Source organism: Strix uralensis, chromosome 8, assembly GCF_047716275.1.
Source record: "Strix uralensis isolate ZFMK-TIS-50842 chromosome 8, bStrUra1, whole genome shotgun sequence".
Taxonomy (NCBI): domain Eukaryota; kingdom Metazoa; phylum Chordata; class Aves; order Strigiformes; family Strigidae; genus Strix; species Strix uralensis.
The window spans coordinates 29,092,297-29,109,849 of record NC_133979.1 but is presented as its reverse complement, the minus strand read 5'-3'; the positions used below and the strand labels follow the sequence as shown (position 1 = coordinate 29,109,849).

The following is a 17,553-nucleotide window of genomic DNA, read 5'->3' as shown; positions in this document are numbered from 1 at the left end:
CTCTTCCTTAATGCAGAGGTTCCCAAACCATGACAAAGACCCCTGTCATCCTTCTTTATGTCTTTTGGAGCACTTAGACCTTTGTTGTTCAACTTTGAATAGAGAGCTTTTAAGAATACTTGGTTCTCCAGGACAACTACAGACTTTTATAACCTCACCAGTCATCCATGGATCAAGGGTGGGAAGTGCTGTTTTGGCCAAAAAGGTGACAATTTTTTATTATTTTCTCTTTGATTTTTTAAATCCAACAAGAATTCTGGTGAAGAAGAACTGCATCTAAGAAGGAGCTAAGGATTAATGAAGAAGAAAATGGGAGATCTTTTTTTGCTGACGTGGAAAGGGAGAAAAAATAAAACAGCTGCTTGTGGAAACATGGAAGGTCTCCAGTGTAATGAATAATAAGAATAATTTCAAATATATTTTCTGAGATCTGAACAGTATTTATATGCAAATACTATCTCAGAAGGTAGTGGAAAAAAATCAGTTTTCCTAACATTGGCTGGGAAACAGAATTTGCAGTTCTGGAAGACTTGCAATTTCCATAGGAACCAGATGAGATGAAGTAGAAAGACTTAACAGAGGTGATTAAAAAGTATTTTGTACTGAAAACAAACTTTCTAGCTGAATGACATAAATTACATTTAAGGGAGCAAATGACTTTCTAGTGAGTTTAAAAAAACATGCCAGTATCTGCCCTTTGGTAACTGTTGGAAAGCCCTAGAGGGCAGAGAGCTCAGCTGCAGAGCATAGCCTTAGAGGACGCATGGGCACATCTTTGGGGTCGAGTGGATGTAAATCTAGTTTATGCTACCAGAATTTTGGGGTCTTGTTAGTATTCAAATACATGCAAAATAAACCCCATGCTTCATAAATCAAGAAAGGACCTTCAATATTTTCCCTTGTTCTGAACAGAGGTTGGAGGTGAGTGATGTGGGCAGAACACTTCATCCCTGCTGTCTGGTGTTTGGGAACTTTAATGAGAAAAAGAATTATGGATGGTATCCTGCATTAAAGATTTGCCTAATTTTGTGTTTTGTTTTGGTTATTTTAGCAGTAATAATTTTGTGGTTTCTGTACTCACCTTCCTGAAGAAGGGTGCCATCACAAACAAGCAAGCTACTTCCTCTGCAGTGCTATTTCTGTTTTGTTTTATTAGTGAGCTAAAAAAAAAAGCTTTGATCTACCATCCAGCTTGATATGTAATGAGATATTTTAATCAAATTCTGCTCTTGATTGAACTCATGCAAGATTAATACAGATATATGTTCTTAGGGGTTTCTGGACAGTCAGATGGGATCTTGCAGTTAGATCTTGCTGGTGTGAGTTCAGTGGACACCACTGCAGGGACAGAGATCTTTCCATAGAAAATTCATTGCAGGATTGGGGCATAAGAGCAAATGCATTTGGCCCCAAACACAACTAATTAATGCATGGCTAGAGCTTGTTTATATGTGTTCGTCCTTCTCCCATTGAAGTTGATGGCAAAACTCCCATGGAGTTCAGCAAAGTGGGATGGAATCTATACAGAAATTATTTTTCCCAGAACAACTTTGCAATAACCAGAGGATTTGCAAACTCCTCACTCTGACACATTGAAATAATTTGGGACTTTCATTCCATTTTGCTTTAATTGGACTTACGCTACATCTGAGTCTTCCTAAGTGGGTTGCTGTGCCTAAAATATGTGCAGGCATGTTTGCACTCTCTGAGGGAACATGGAGGTTAAACTAGAAGGCGAGGTTATGTTAGCAAGGATATTTTCTTTTTATACTGCTTCCAAAGGCAACCCTGTTTTGGGCTCACCACTCTGCCTTGACCGCTCTGTGCCTCGCCATACCAAATCATGCTGGGATTTGATGATAAAGCACATCCTCTTTCCAGGAGCCAAGCCAAGCCCTACATCCTAACTCACTGGTGTTCTGGTACCTTAGGCACTTTGTGGTCAGGAGGCAGACTGCAAATGCGGGTATTAGCCGTGGTGACGCTGGAATGTCCAAACCCTCTGTAGGAAGAGAAGAAATTTCTTACAGAGCTGCTGTTGCCCATTTGATTCCCAGTTCCTTTGTTTTTATGTTTCTCAGACTGTGCCAGCTGAGATAGCTCTTAGCTGGATACCAGCACTTGCAGGGCCTGATTTGGTTCATGTCTTCTATAAAAGTTTTCCATCTCTGACCAAGGTATTTCAGATCAGGGTAAAAATGTGAGTAAATCAGAGCTGGCATCTATCCCAGACATATCAATTCCCTTAATTCCCTTTTTCCTGTGGCTTTGGGACAATCAAAATAGGGAATGTTTCCATTGCTATACCTTTATGAAAGTACAATATGTGAACACCATATCCTGAGTGCATCTAGTATGTTTCCTTACCTTGGTCGTTACCAACTGCACAGCTTTCTCTGGCAATTATGTGAAACGGAGCACTGCAGTAGAGTAAATCTTTTGGTAGGGCTTGGTTCCAGGGAAGATCAAAACCCCCAACGTGACAGTTAATGAAACAAGGAGAAAGAAGATGGAAGCTATCATTCCCAGCCAGCCAACACTAACAGAGTCCGAAGGCAACTGGAGGTGCCAAGGTATCTGCTTGCAAAATTTGGAGAGAGCTGTGGGGGTCGCAGGGAGGGCTGCACCGAGGCCAGTTTTCCTGGCAAGAAAAGTGACTTATGATGACAGAGGAGCAGTGGAGACAACTCATCCTCTCCAAGAGGACACGTAGTGTCTTTTTTAAGATACAGAACAAGCTGGCATTATTCTGCATCCCTTGGGCAACGGTACTTTTGCCGTGGAGCTGACCTGGGTGGAGTACATGGAGCATGGCCTGGATCCAGGGGTATAAACTGAACGCACAGTAACTGCAAGGACAGAACGGCATGAACTGAGCGGTGCAGAGCACCTGGTCCCCGGGGGAGACAGCCAGTGCCCGTCGGTGGGCAGCGTAAAGGAGTTAAAGACAAAATGTGGCAGTCTGCTGTAGCATGAGCCCTAAAGCAGAGCAGAGAGCAAACACCTCCTGTAACAAGCCTATTTATCTCTAAAGCAGTGTTTCTCAGACTGTGATCCACGGGCCTTTGGTGGTCTATAAAACATTCAGTGGTGGCTCATGAAACAATAGTAAACCCTCTCTCCTCCCCTCCAACAGCCACAGAAGCAAGCATGCAAACAAAATGGAAGAAAATAAAAGCTACTATAGATTAACTTTCAAATTTTAGTCTTTTGTTTATTTAATTTGATATATGAAAAATATACAAGTTGGTCTTTAGATTATTTTTTTTTCTGAAAAAAGGTTAATCCTTGGACTTGAGAAGTTTTAGAAATGTGGCTCTGAGGGTGCTATTTTTGGAGCCAATTACAACAGCATTGAAATGTTGAAAGATTCCTTTTGTTTGTTGAAAGATTAGGCTGAAGCCCTTCAGTCTATAAAAGAATAATAAACCCTAGTGGAATAAAATACTTCATTGCAATGAGGATACAAAAGCCACCTCAGAGTGGTATGTGGCCTGGACAGAGGCACAGGGCCGGCAGGGCTGGCACTGATAATTACTAGAGCTGTCAGTGCCCAGAAAAAAAAGACTGTGAGCTCTTGCTTTATTCAAGTTACACAATCTCATCCTCCACCTCCTGCCATCACCTAGAGCTGATTTGGTAGCATTTGCAAAATGATATGCCTTTACACAGTGTGCCCAGTCCCTGTTAGTATCCTTCAGTCTTGTACAATCTACTCTGAAATGAGTTGTTAGAATGGAAGGATTAGCAAATTCATGTCTCATGAAATCTTGGAGTGAAAACCAGCTCTAACTGACCTTTTCTTCCTTGCCAGTATTGTCATCTGGGATGTTTCTGTTTCAGGGACCAGGCAGCATACGTCTTGCAACTGTGTAGAGTTTGCTTTTCAGATAATCCCACTTTGACGAGTATAGTTTCTTGGTTGTTTGTAAATCACCTTGAGATTCATAAGTAATGAGGATTATGTAGCTGTGCCTGCCTCTGATTTTGTGTAAATTAGCTGCAAGTGCAGCTGAGGACCTTTCTAAAGGAATGGTAGGTTTGATGAGAGGTAGGCAGTCCAAGGTGCAGAGATTACATGAGAAAATAAAGCTTCAGGTAAAGACCAGGCATGCCTTTCTCTTGTCTGCCTGAAACAACACAAATTCAGCAGTAGGAATGGCAAAAAGCAGCTTGGTGCAAGGGGTAGGTGTATGTGACACAAACGGCAGGTGACAACGGTGTCATGGGTTAGGGGGTGAGTGCTGCATGTCCCTGCAGTCACAAGGAGCAAGAACTTCACAGCCGGTGAATCAGCAGAGGTGCTGCCCTCAGGCATCTGCCCGAGGCCTGGTGGGCAGCAGTGGGTCATGTCCAACAACCCCAATCACACTGTTGCTTTTGGAGGTTTTGCCCAGCCCTTTCCCTCCCAAACTGAGTACTGATCCTGCCACCCCAGCCCGTTCTCCTGGGATGCTGCATTACCTGCCGCACTGGCATACGAATGGAGCACTAACAGAGCCTGATAAAAATCACGTGGTGCCTTTCACCATTGTCTTAGCCAAGTTTCAGTGTGATTAATCGCACTATTCCTGCCTAAAGTTCCCCTTATTCACCATGATTTTAATTCCTTTCGTTTCATTTCTGGCTGGTGTATTATGTTGAGCAGCACTGTTCTCATCTATTAAATGCCTCTGCTTCACCCAAAAAGTGCCCCTTGTCCATAGCAAATGAGGTGGTTCCCCTGTGTCTCTTACTTCTTCCCAGGACCATGATGAGGATTAATAAGCATTTGCAAAGCACTTTGTGATCCTCTGAGTAAACAGTTTATACAAGGGTGAAATGTTGCCCTTAATAGACCTTGTGCTGGCGATGGGGTCAGACTGCAGCTGTATGCACCTTTTGGGCTGTAAGCGGGTACAATGTGTCATGAGCACAGAAGGGGGAAGCTGTCTTCATTCCCCAACCATGACCCGAACCAGAATTACCTCACATATCCTTGGCATCGAAGCTTGGCTGGGTGTGCTGATGGGGATCAATCTCGGGACGGGTGATGGACACCTGGGGTCCATGGCACGTTCAGGTCTTATGAACTCAGTCTCATTGGGGTTTGAAAGGTGAAAGGAAATCTGCCTGTCCTTGGTGCTGTGAGTTTGATGGCAGAACAGAGGAGCCTTTGAGGAATGGGGGAGGAAAAAGAAGAATGCTAAAGAAAGTGATTTCGACCCCTGGTATCAATTCCAGCAGAAATGAAAAACAAGCCTAATCAGAAAGATCCCTCAAACTGAAAAACCTAATGCAGTGCAGGCATGACCAGCTCCTGCTCACATGGTTTCTCTGCCTTTTATTGGGTTTATTTCCATTAGGCTTGCAGTGAGTCAGTGCCATCAACCTGGAAAGCAGTGTAGACCCATGGGCAGGACTAAGGTCAGGGGACTTCTGGCTGCCAGCACCAAGAGCTTCCCTGAGTGGAGAGTTGCTCCTTGGGCTTATGCATCTGCTCCTGGACCGTTCTGGGGATGCTGTCAGGAGGGCAGCCCAGAAGGGCACCCATCCCCATGTCTGTGTGACTCGGGTAACTCTTGGCAGACCCATGGGAAGCTCCGACTCCTGCCCTGATGAGCTTCAGGTCAGAATAAGAACGATGCGACATAGCTAATCTGCACCTACTAATTTGGTTAGGGTTTGAAACTCAGCCTCCCCTTTGCACAGAAGCAGAGCTATAAAAGCAAGTGGGTCTGTGAAACTGATGAAGCCAGCTTTCCTACATCTACCTCCTTGTGTCTAATAAAAGTGAGGTCTTTCATCTTCCCTTCACTTGGATCTCTCCCCAGCTTGCATCTCTCTCCCCCATAAGGTTATTTTATTGTCATTCATTTACTGCTGCTGAGATATCTGCCCCTTTGACCAAATGGGTTTCAAAACTTACCAACCTGTTCAAAACTGATTAGGAAACATAGGCAGAGGGTTAGCACATCAGTGGTGTTTCCTTAGGAAACTGGCCTGAAAACCCCTCCAGCCCCCTTCCACCTGCCCCGTTTCAGCTTTTTTTCGGCTCAGCATTGAAGCCCCTTGGTGAGCAGCAGCTCCCAGGAGTGGCAGAGACCAGCTCCACTGTGTACAGCTGTCACGAGCTACCAGGCAGCCCAGCACGGGTCTGCTGGCTCCAGCCAGCTCAGCGTTTGCCCCAGCTGTCCAGCGTTTGCAAGGCTGTTCTGGGCAGCTGTTCCCACCAGATGCAGCCATCCTGCATCCCCTTCTTGCCACTGAGTCGATGATGAACTTGGGCTAAGCAGGTGATGTTTGGATGGCTGAAGTTTTGTGGATGCGTCCTACTTGGATCAGGTTGTACAGGTGGTGCTCCAGGGGCAGCACCAGGAGTCACTTGTCTAATTCTGACCTTTCACATTTAGAGGACTTGGGATTTCAAAGTGGTCTGATGAATCAGAGCAGACGGTAACTTCAGGCCACCTCTCCTCCCAGTGCCAGCTCAGCACAACAGCACATGAAAACACACACAAACAACACAGAGGTGCAAGGACGGGGCTGTCTGATCGACCTCTTGACAGCAGCAAAGCACAGTCCTCCCTGGGTGATGGAGTCAATCATCTCGGTAAAGAAGAGCAGTGGCGAGAGAGATGCGGGATGTGTCAGATGCTTTGCCAGGGACTTGGAAATCAGGGTGGAAGGCAGGGGTTTCCAGGACTCGAAATAATTGCAGGGAGGGGGCTTTCATGGAAGGAGGAGAGGTCAGTTACACTGGATAATGCCTTGGCTTCAACTTTTCTAGGAAGCTGCGGCCCAGAAGACGCCTTTTCCCTGCCAAGCGAGGGCCAGTACAATGACACCCTTCCCCCAGGCCTCCACCCTCTGTAATGCAATAATTGAAAAGGAAGATTATTTTTTTCTGTGCCACACATTAACACTGCAGCTGCCAGAGCAGCATTCCCATGCTGGATCCATGCTGCCACAGCAGACGAGCTGTACCGTGGGACAACATGCCTGCACCCTTGGCTCTGCTCCCTGCACAAGGGATGCAGGGTCAAGTGAACGGGGCAGCACTGTGTTGGTCCCCAAAAACCGCTGCTGTGCTGGAGGCAGCAGCAAAGGGTGGGAGCTGCTTTCCCACAGCTCACATCCCTGTCCCCTTAGCTCATAGCTGTTGAGCTCTGAGCTTGCACAGAAAGGCCTCTGCCTTTTCCACCACGCTCTTTCCTCTCCTGTTGCCTTCCATGTCCTTTTTATCACTGCAGTGGGTCTAGGCTGCATGGATCAGACTGGGAATCTGCTCAGAATTAAAACCACCCCATGGAGGCTGCAGCTCAGCCCCCGGCAGAGACAGGCTTGCAGGACAGTCAGTGAAGTTTGAGTTTCTATCTTATAGGACTTCCAAAGGTGCGAGTCAAGCCCAGCTCCCAATAACCAGCCAGGGGCTCCTGACAGAACATGGAAGATCCACCTGCAAGGACTGAAGCCCTGGTGGGGGGCTCTCTGGAGAAGGCCACTCTGCTCCTGCCTCGGGGGGCTGTGGAGAATCAGGGGAGAAGGTGTCCCTCAGGCACCACGGAAGCATCACTTGGTGACACCACATGTCTTGAATTTCTCCACTCTGTCCTGGCAGTCTTTTTAGGGAGCCAAGGAGAGGCGTATGGCTGGGAGGCTGCTACTCTCCTTCCCTCAAAGAGCAGCTGTGCTTGCTGGTTCCCATCTTTCTTTTTAAGCAAGCTCCTCTCCAGGGCACTCTCTGGGCACATGAAAATAACCTAAGGCCTGTAGCTATGGCAAAGCACTACACGACTACTGTGCAAGCCCTGCACAAAGAAATTAGATTCATCCCTGACCACTGCCCCTGCGGAGAGCTCCTCAAAACATTGCTGGGCTTGCACCACTGCCTCCCGGGCGAAGTGGCTGCAATTGTTCACCCTGCACCCGGAGGTCCCCGGGTAGCAGCCACGCAGCCCAAGGGCTGCCCATGTCGTCGCGTGCCATCCATCACGCCGAAGGGATGGGCAGTAATGTCATCGTGGGCATCCCTGGTGTGTCACAGCCACTGGGACTCCTTCCATGTGGTTTCTCGGGTCCCACTGCAGGATGGGCAAGGGTGGGAGCCAGCTCCGCAGCTGCTTGTGGCAAGCGATGCTACTTTCATCATCAAAGCCGGACCTCTGGCAGCATGTGTGGGGATTAGCATCAGATCCTCCGCTTGGACCAGAAGCTTCAAGGCCTCCCAGCAACATCGCATCACCTTCACCAGCTGTGTTGGCTTGAGCTGTGCCATCGTTTCTCCAAAACGAAGCAGGGTGGCTGCAGACTTTCTGGGCATGGCCACCAAGACACACGAGGGGACGAGGACCCTGTCCCCCGCCTCCAAGTGGGACAAGCCAGCGGTGCGAAAGGGTTAAGTCGTGTTGTTGATTGTCACATGATGCTGGGAATGCAAAGGGAGCGAGAGGCTGGGGAGCCCAGCGCAGAGGCACATCTTGACTGCACATGTGGCCTCTACCACAAACACTTCAAAGTGCTTCCCTCAGACTGACGGAACAGCCTGACGCCGACTGTAAATGCCCTTGACACGCAGAGTGGAAAATATCAAACACTTCGGCATTCCCCCCGAAACACAGCCTGTTTTCGCTGGGGAAGGCCTTAATGAACCTGCGCGGGAGAGGAGGAGGGAGGACAGGAGGTGTTACGGGTGGTTCTCATTTAGCCCGTGTACGGGTACACGCCAGCTCGGGCAACTGGACTTAATCTGAGGCAAATCCAAGTGCTTGAGGACATTTTAAGAGAGGCTGGGACATCAGCTCCAGGCGGCTCCGTGTCAAGACCCCACTGTGCCTTCCCCCCACCCTGCCGCCTTCCCCAAACTGTGCCAGGAGGAACAAAAGGGTTTCCAGGCTAGAGGTTTCTCCCTTTCCCTGAGGAACTCTCACCTCCTCCCAGCTCTGTACTGCCTCTGCTCCACCACCTCAGCCCTGAAATGTCCACCCTGACCAGGTGCTTTTACAACACTGAAATCCACTCCAATCCCGGCATGGAGCAAGTGCTGGAGGAAATCCCTCTCTCCCTGGGCCATGAGATGGGGCAGATCTTTTTGCCCCATCTGCTCTGAGCAGGACAGGCCTCTCCTAGGATATGGTTCTGCTCTGATGAGGAGAAAAAGCCTTGAGGATTGCAAGGGCAGATCTCAATCACCAGTAGCATCAGGGAGTCACTGGGGGCCCTGTGCCATAACCCTCCCTGGGGGCAGCATCTGCCCTTGGTCACCTGTGACATGCCAGGACATGCAGTCCTGGTTGGGGATGCTCATGGTGGGGTTTCATGTCCTATGTGCTTGTTGGGTGGTGCCTGCCAGGTCACTGCTCTGCGGTGGGGCAGGCAGGCAGCCTCCAGCCAGGGGAACAAAGGTCCGTGCCCATCCCACGAGGCATGACCCCATCTTGTGATGGAGGACACCAGCCTCATGGTTGCATGAGGGACCTGCAGAGTCATAAAACCCAGGGGAAGGGCAGTGGCTAAAGTGTTTGGTTCCCAAAACAACCAATGCCACCCACAGGCTGGGCCTTCTCCTGGCCAAGGACACAGAGGGGCAGAGAGAGTGCCACAAAGGAGGGACGGCCAAGTTGGCCACCCCTGTTGGGCCAGTGTCTCCAGCCTACTCCTGCATGGCCCTGAGGTGCAAATGCAATGTTTGCAGTCTCACTGCAGCAAGATGGGGGACAACCCATCTCATCTGATGGCTCAGGCCACTGTGTCTGGGTAGGTGTCATCAGCCAGCAATGCAAGGGAGCAGGGGAATGTCCCCCAGAGCTTTGAGGCCATTTCCCCTGGATAGGGCCTGAGTAAGGACCCCAATACAGGGAGAAAGCACGACATCCTCCTTGCTGCATGGAAACCTGTGGGCAGAGGGCAAGGCACTGCCTATGCTGGTGAAGAAGACCTGAGGTACTGAAGTGTGGCTCTTGACCAGCAGATCTTGACCCTGAACCAGCATCAGAAAGACACAATCAGTCTCCAATGGCCCTTTTTGAGCATGATCCCAGCAGACCCAAGGGGAGTATGAGCATGAGTGATGGCCAATGGAGCAAACATATGCAGGCAGATACATATCTTCTGCGCAGCCAGATACAGAAGAGGGGACAGAAAGACGACGGGCCTGTGTGCGGTCTCCTTGGCTCCAGTGCAACACACATCACCGAGAGGCTGAACAGGGCTCTGATGACTGTAGGCAGGGATCCATTGGTTATGACACATTTGGCATGAATGAAATTGCCTCATAAAATACTTCTCAGATCAGCAAGAACTTGAGGGATCTCAGGAGGGAATTGAAGGAGAGGAAAGTTTAGACGATTGGCGGCAAGATCCCTCCTCACATCTTGGAAGCAAAAGCAGACAGGGGAAGGAGACCACCAAGGGGAAAAAGGTGTAAAATGGAGGTAAAATGGAGGTGTTTCAGGTCATGGAGCATTGGGTCCGCTTTCTGAGGGAGCATATGAGCTGGACCACCTCCATCTCTCTGGGAGAGCAACCAATATTCTGTATAAAAAACGAGGTAGAGCAGTTAAGAGGGCTTTAATGGAACATCTTTGGGGAACAATATTAAGAGGGTAAACAGAAGATGTAGGCGCCACCATAAACTGCTGACTTCTGGCAGCCCAAATGTTAAAAAGCAAACCTAGAAGACTGGGCAGTAAACAACAGGAGGTAGAAATATTCACTGATGGTAAAAAAGAATGGCTTGGGATTTCTGAAACCTCATGGGAGGGTTTACCCATGAGTAGGCTATTAGTTGTACCCTCTGTTTGGAAAAGATGCTATTGCCTTCTTTAGTGTTGCTGGGTTTTTGGAAGGGCAGGAGGTGGAGTGCCCGCTCTCCGATGGATCACGGCAGGGGACTCCAAGGGTGACTCTGCTCAGCCACTGTGTGCTCAGCCTGGACTCCAAGTCATGCTGGGGAGCGTGAGGGGACTGTGCCCGAGATGGTGGGACCTTGCTCCGGGGGAACGGGTGGTGAGGGAGATTGGGACTGGCGCTGGTGAACCCCCCGGGTGCTGCCGGAGCCAGCGGGGGATGGCAGGCTGTCACAGTCGGGGTCCCCCTGTGCCGGTCCCGGTCCCTGCGCTGACAGATAAAGATAGATTGATCGCTGAGTTGCAGATTGATGACTGCTGTCAGCTGGTGGCCTGCCTCGCCAGCCAGGGAAGGGAAGCAGACTCCATGCCCGATCCTTTTAAAGGCTTTTTGCCTCAGGATATGATTTATTGTTAGAAAACAAAGGATGTTTAAGAAAAAAAGCCAACACAAAATAAAACATCTCAATTGATGAAAGCTGTCTTTGGTCCCCAGTGGATTTTTCCCCTCTTCTTGAGCCTGGGAGCAGAGGAGGGATTCATCCCCCCCCCCCTCAGATAACCCCAAACCAGCTTCCTCTGCCTTTTAGGTATGCAACTGTCCAGTCTCATGATGGGCAGGGACTCCATAACCTATTCCCAGGCTGTCTCCCTGCCAGCGAGCATGACACTATGTGCAAACACAGAAGAGCTCTGACCAGTGCTATTTATATGTGATGAGGGACTAGATTTTTAAAAGCACAGAGGTGCTCAGCTCTAGCCCCTGGTTCTGGAAGAAGAACAACTTCGCTGGGCTGAAAATAATTAGCAGTAAAATTAAGAAGTGGAAGGAATTATTTAAACACAGTTGAATGGATGATAATCAGGGAGTGTTTAAGGCTGTTTTGTGAGATGCTGTAAGATAACTGTTACTCTGGAAGCCTCAATGTTGTTTTGCATAAGCAAGCCCAGCTAAGAGAGAAGGTGGAAGCAGCAGTATTGTAGGTTTAGCATATATATATGTATATATACTTAAATAAATAGCATTGTGGGCATGAATGCATGGCACTGATGTGCATGTGTGTTAATGGTTGATGTTAATGGTAACTAAAAAAAGAGGAATCTGATAGTGGTGAGTAGAAACTGGTGAGAACATGCAGACACCTGGGAAGAGAAGCTAAAGGCAGGGGTGAAAAATCTCTGGCCATTAGGGTTAATGATATAATTTTCTTGATAATCAAGAAAAGCCAAATCCTATAATGAGATCCCAGACAATCATGGGAAAATATTCAGCCTGTGTGTAGAAGAGACAAAGTTATTTGTTCAACATTTATTTTTCTCTTTGGAAAGAAGCAGGATGACACATTCATACTTTATGGAGATAATGAAACACTTTGTATTCTACTAGTGACGAAGCTGAAAGGTAAACAGCAGCGATTAAAGTTAGACGTTCTGCAGGATCAGATAACTTGCATCAAAGGATAAACAAATTGGCCTGAAAGCTCTCTGAACCATTAGTGACAATTTTTAAACAAATCTGGGAACTCTGGGGAAGTTCCAGAGGACTGGGGGAAAAAAAATCTAACACTGTACTAATAAGGCAGTAAATAAGGCCATGAAAATAAGCGGTGTTTGGCAGGACGTGGATCCAGAAAGACTGATCATAAGAAAAACCTTTATGGAACACAGTCCATACAGACTCACAATATGTCACATAATTAATGTAAATCAGCTGTGGTTTGCAGAAAATAGACCCTTTTTACTGTTTGTGATGGGTTAATGACCTTAACTGATAAGGTGTCATCGTCCACTTAGGTTTCTGCATGGTGCTTGAGTTACACCTGCATGGCATCCCAATAAAAAAAGAAAAAAAATCAGCCCTGTACAAAACCAGTGCAGTTGGAATTGGTTTTACGGCTCTATAACCAAGTCAGTTGGAAATTTGGAGACATTGTCTGGTGGGATTGTTCTTTATGGGACCTTGCAGGGTTCTGATTAATAAAAGGGATTGATCATTGCTGGAGAAATGGGCAGTCAGGAGAGGGGTAAAGCTCTACGTGGCCAGACAGGTCACTTGAGCTCTGTCTATGCTAACCAGTCCTTGTGTCATGGTCTCCAGCCCCTGCAGGGTAGGGAGCTATTGCGATGCGCCAGCATTCCCATCTGGGTTTCCTCTGTCTGCAAACTGAGGCTCTGGAGTTGCTGGTACATACCCAATCTGGAGTTGGGACACAGCCAAAGCATGCCTCCAGATCTAAGATTTGAGAAGCATTCTGGGATAACCTCATCTAGACACAGCTTGGGTCCCTTGGCCAGGAGGACTCCCCTCAACAGTGTGTGCCTTAACCCAGCTGCATGCGGGGTCTTCTGCAGCTTGAAGGTTTGACCACCTGGCACCATAGCAAGTCAGTTCAGATCCTCAGAGCAACGTAGCTCCCTGCAACGTTGCTCTCGGGCTCATGAGCAAGAGGATCTGTCAGCCAGAGCAAAGGCGCATGTGATAGCAACCGCTGTGCATCCTTCCCAGAGCTGCCCCACAGTTCAAAACCAGCTGTTCCGAGTCATACCCGTTTATTCTTTCAAGTCGTGATAATGATCATCTCCATTTCAGTGTGTGTGACAGTCTGTCTATTCTCTTCAGCCAAGTTTCCACAACAGCAGTATTTACAATCAGATGTTTGCACCAAGAAGTATAGGCTGAAATGCCAGGACGAACACTCATGAGAGCTGAGAGCCCAGTTATTCCAGCTATGTTGTTTTCAACCTACTACGCTTTCTGGAGTCCTAAATCTTTTTCTTGAGTGTTACAGATCTCCTTTAGAAATTTCTAATCTGTATATAATTGCCGAGCATATATGAGCTTTCATTCCTTATTCATTCTAGGAGTAGCTTGCAGTATCTTGACTAGGTGGTGGGGCATAGGCCATAGCCCCTGGTTTTAAAAAAGGGACTTACTGACCCTGAAGAGCATGGAGAATGTCAGGAAACAGCTCGGGTTTTACACGGTGCCTTTGAGCCTGGGATCTTTCAGCCGTTTGACGTTGTAGAAACACCACGCCATGCATGGCTGGGGCACATCTGCCCACACTGAGGCGCAAAAGCAAGTGGCAGGTTGGGTAGGCAGAAGGTAACTAACCCAGCACAGCATCTCCCTGGGGGTGAGCCCCCTTTCCCCAGGGAATGGCCTGGCCCAGAGCGGTATCATTTGTGGGGGTTAGTGGCCACGACCATCCAGCTCTGTGCTGCGTTTGTAGGGTCAGCAGGACAGGAAACCGAATTCCCTTTCCCTTGGTGAGCTGTGTGCTCCATAACTCAGGAATGTGAACAACCACATGTTTGGCTGAAAAATTATTGTCCTCAGGAAGGGAACAAGTCTAACATGCTAAAGGAAGGGAACAACTCCAAGCGTGACATGCAGAAATGACACCTCAGGGCTTCAAATTTGTTCCCTGTCAATGCAGAGGAAGAAAACTGACCTAGATGCTGTTGAGGTTGACAGGCCTTAAATTTATTCTGCTCTAAAGGCAAGACGTGACCCTGTTCCTGTGTGCTGTAAGGCTGCAGCTGTTTTACCCATCGGCTTTTCCGACTCTGTGGCCACCTCGCAACCTCTCCAGAGAGGCGGAGAGGCATTCCTGTCTGTGCACTGGCTGTCAAACATGGACTTCAGCTAGGTCCATCTGGACTAAAACCCAGCCCTGAGGAGGGGGCTGTTGCCAGAGGATGCCATCCCTTCTTGATACCTGGCTGCTGTCTGTTGAGCAGGAAGCTCTCTCCAGTGCTGAGGTCTTCTTGCCCAGCAACTGCAGAGGTATGCCAAAGCCCCTCTGTTCACCACTAAGCCCCTCAGAAGAGGTTTGGCTGGGCTGGGATTTTTCAGAGCCCTCCCTCCCTCGCTCAGCCTTCTTCAAGGCGGATACATTTCTTCCCACATTTAATTTTCCTGGAGCCCCAAGCTGGGTTTTTTTGTGTTGGTTTGTCTGCTGTTGCTGCTTTCGCTTTTTTCTCCCTCTTTGTTACACATCATCAGGCAATTCTAATTTCTGACCCTGGTTCCTGCAGCCAAAAGTGGGCTCTTGATCCGCTTGGAGCCATGCCAGGGAGTCTGACCCCCATGGCCCCAGGGGGCTCTTGCTGGTGGTCCATATGATGCTTAGGGACCTGCGGGTGCAAGACCTGGCTGATGGTCCCATGGGGCCCCGCGGTTACTGTGGGCATGAAGGCTACCTGGATCGCACTTTCAGCTGCAGCTGCTGGAATAACCACGGAGTTTTTTTTGTTTTACCAGTGGAGCCAAAGCCCTGAAGAAGAAAAGGCCCTGCCAAGTCAGCAGAACACATACATCTTCCTGGTGAAGTGAACAAAAATGGGTTTCAGGTTAATTGACCTGCCCCAAACGAAGCATTTTGGTTTGGCCTTCCTCACTTCCCCATCTTCTCCTCCATTCTCCTGTTGCAACTGTTTGGATTTAGGATATGCTGGATTCAACCCAAAGCCACAGAGGGGTCCAGTCCACTTGAATTAGTACTTCCCAGCAGACAAAATCCATATCTGAAAATGTGCGTGTGCTTTTAGGTTCAATAATTTCCCCTATCATAAATTCCCTTCTTTGACCTTGGTCCAAATACTTGAGTTCTGCAGGACCTTTGTTTATTTGCGTAAGATGCTATTCTCTTTCAGCACTGATTGTTCGTCAAGGCAAGGACTGTATTTAAGCTGTACCCTGTGTTTATGCAGTTGGCTGATGTGTTGTTGTGAAACCGTTGATTGAGGCCCGTTAGAAGATGAAGAGCGTTCAGTGCAGATGGACTTTGTGCTTCATCCATCTGCCAAACTCCAACCAGCCTCTGTTATTTTGGAGGCTCGTGATCTGACCAACTTCAGGCGCTGTCACGGGAATGGAGAAAGGCCCATCTTCTCACTCAAGGGACACGTCTTGCCAAGCCTGGAGGCAGTGCTGCTTCTTAGTAAAATGGTTGTAATAATGTTTTAACATGGGCAAAAGAAAAAATAAAGAAAGAAAAGACCTCCCTAAACCTTGTTCAAAGGGCTGGTGGAAATGGAGTCATGGAATTTTTCGAAAAATACAAAACAAAACACAGCCCAAGGCAGAAACCCAGCATGGAAAATTGGAGCCCAGTTAAAGTCTGGCAAAACTGTAAGTGGCGAAACTTCTCTTCTATTCTATTCCAGTCCTAAAAAGCTGCCTGATGTCTCCTCTCCACTGGGAGGAGAGAGTAGGAACATGGTGGGTATTCACCTTGGTGTGCATCTGGAAGGTGTTTGCATTCATCATGGGGATGATGATACAAGAGCTCTGGAGAACAGAAGAGCATGAGATGCTTGCCAGGGGTCAGAGGACTCGTGGAAGAAGCGGGAAATGAAGAAACGCAAAGTCCCAGCTCTGGTTTAGCCACTGATCCCATGGTACCAAGGGAAATGTCAGAATTCACATTTCTGTCTTCCCTCATGACTATCCTTCGGACATGAACTAAGCAAAGGACCTTCCTATCTTCCTGGGGCTGGTTTGCAGAGCCAGTGGGCAGGCAGGGCAAGAGGGGGCTTCCAGCATGGCCATAGCCCCATGTGCCTCTGTGTCCTCATGCAAACCATACACCCTGTCCCCCAGCACATCAAGAAGTGAGGGCGGGGGTGAAATACTATGTAAGGATGGTGGCAGAGGGGATCTACTTAGTAAAGCCAGGAGGAAATGTATTTTATATCTATAGGAAGATGGAAGGACCAAGTAATTTTCCCTGCTGGGATCTCTGTCCAGGCATTGCTGTGTGCTTATGGGGAGGAGGGGGGGCTTGCAAGTCATGCGGTGCTGGCACTGGCAGGACCGCCTGCTTTCTCCATCTGGGATATCCCCGGCCGGTGACTCAGAGGCCCTCAGGAATGTACGTCTGAGCTGCTTCCCCTTGGCCATCTGGGGAGCATCCTCTCCCCGCGAGTCATCCTCATGAGGCCGAAGCCTGCCCCTTCCTCCGCCCTCGGTGGACGTCAGCAGCTCTGCTTCAAGCACATCCACACATGGCATCCCTCTGCTTGCTGTCCCCACAGCTGTGTCCAGAGCTCCTGGCTTGTCCTTCATGGACTCGGTCATGGCTGGGCTGCTCCATCACCCTAATGAAATGAAACTTCTCCTCTTGCTGTCCCAAACCTGGGCCCGGGGGGCTCAGTCACAGGAAGAGACTAGGGAGGAACAGCAAGCTACACATGGCCACAGGATATCAACACTTAAAGACAAGAAGCAACGTGACTCCTAAAACTGCCCGGAGTGGGGAAGATGGGGCAACAGAGAGGGCATGGCTTCTGTCGATGGATGCACAAATAGGTCAGAGGAACTGGCCTGCAGGACAAGCTATTGCTGCAAGGGGCCAAAATGAACCCAGCTGGGGTTCATACAAAACTTGGTGGATGCCATTTCATATACCATTTGGGTTTGTGTCTCATGTTCAGATAAATCTGTATTGGAGCCAGCATGTTGCCATTTGAGCTAATCCAAATGCTGTGGCATATGAAGATGAAAATGAACTATCAGTCTCCTGGCTGTTCAGGCCCTGGGAATAGCAAGCTTTGGGAAAAAAAAAAAAAAATAAAGACAGGAGACTTACTTGCAGTCTTGCCTTTTTTTAGGTACCAAGGGCCAGCTCCACAGAGCTATGTTAGAAGTCCATCTCCTGTGGGAGCCTTTATGGACTCCCTTGATCCTGAAATGAGCTCCTGCTTCTTTTTCCGTTTGCTT

The 17,553-nt window shown here is 48.5% G+C and overlaps 1 protein-coding gene across 8 annotated transcripts in view; it reads left to right on the top strand.

Annotated features, from left to right (window-relative positions):
* LOC141946689 (uncharacterized) overlaps nt 1-15,798 on the top strand; it is a 39,675-nt gene extending 23,877 nt beyond the window's left edge. For 5 of the 8 annotated variants that reach the window (XM_074876890.1, XM_074876886.1, XM_074876892.1 and 2 more), the window contains one exon: nt 2,447-3,200. In XM_074876890.1, coding sequence (XP_074732991.1) covers nt 2,447-2,713 — 267 coding nt within the window. In that variant the 3' untranslated portion in view covers nt 2,714-3,200. Of the gene's footprint in view, nt 1-16; nt 3,201-15,542 lie in introns of those variants that run through there. The other 3 variants (XM_074876894.1, XM_074876893.1, XM_074876889.1) reach the window with 3 other exon arrangements.
* The last annotated feature ends 1,755 nt before the right edge of the window (nt 15,799-17,553 follow it).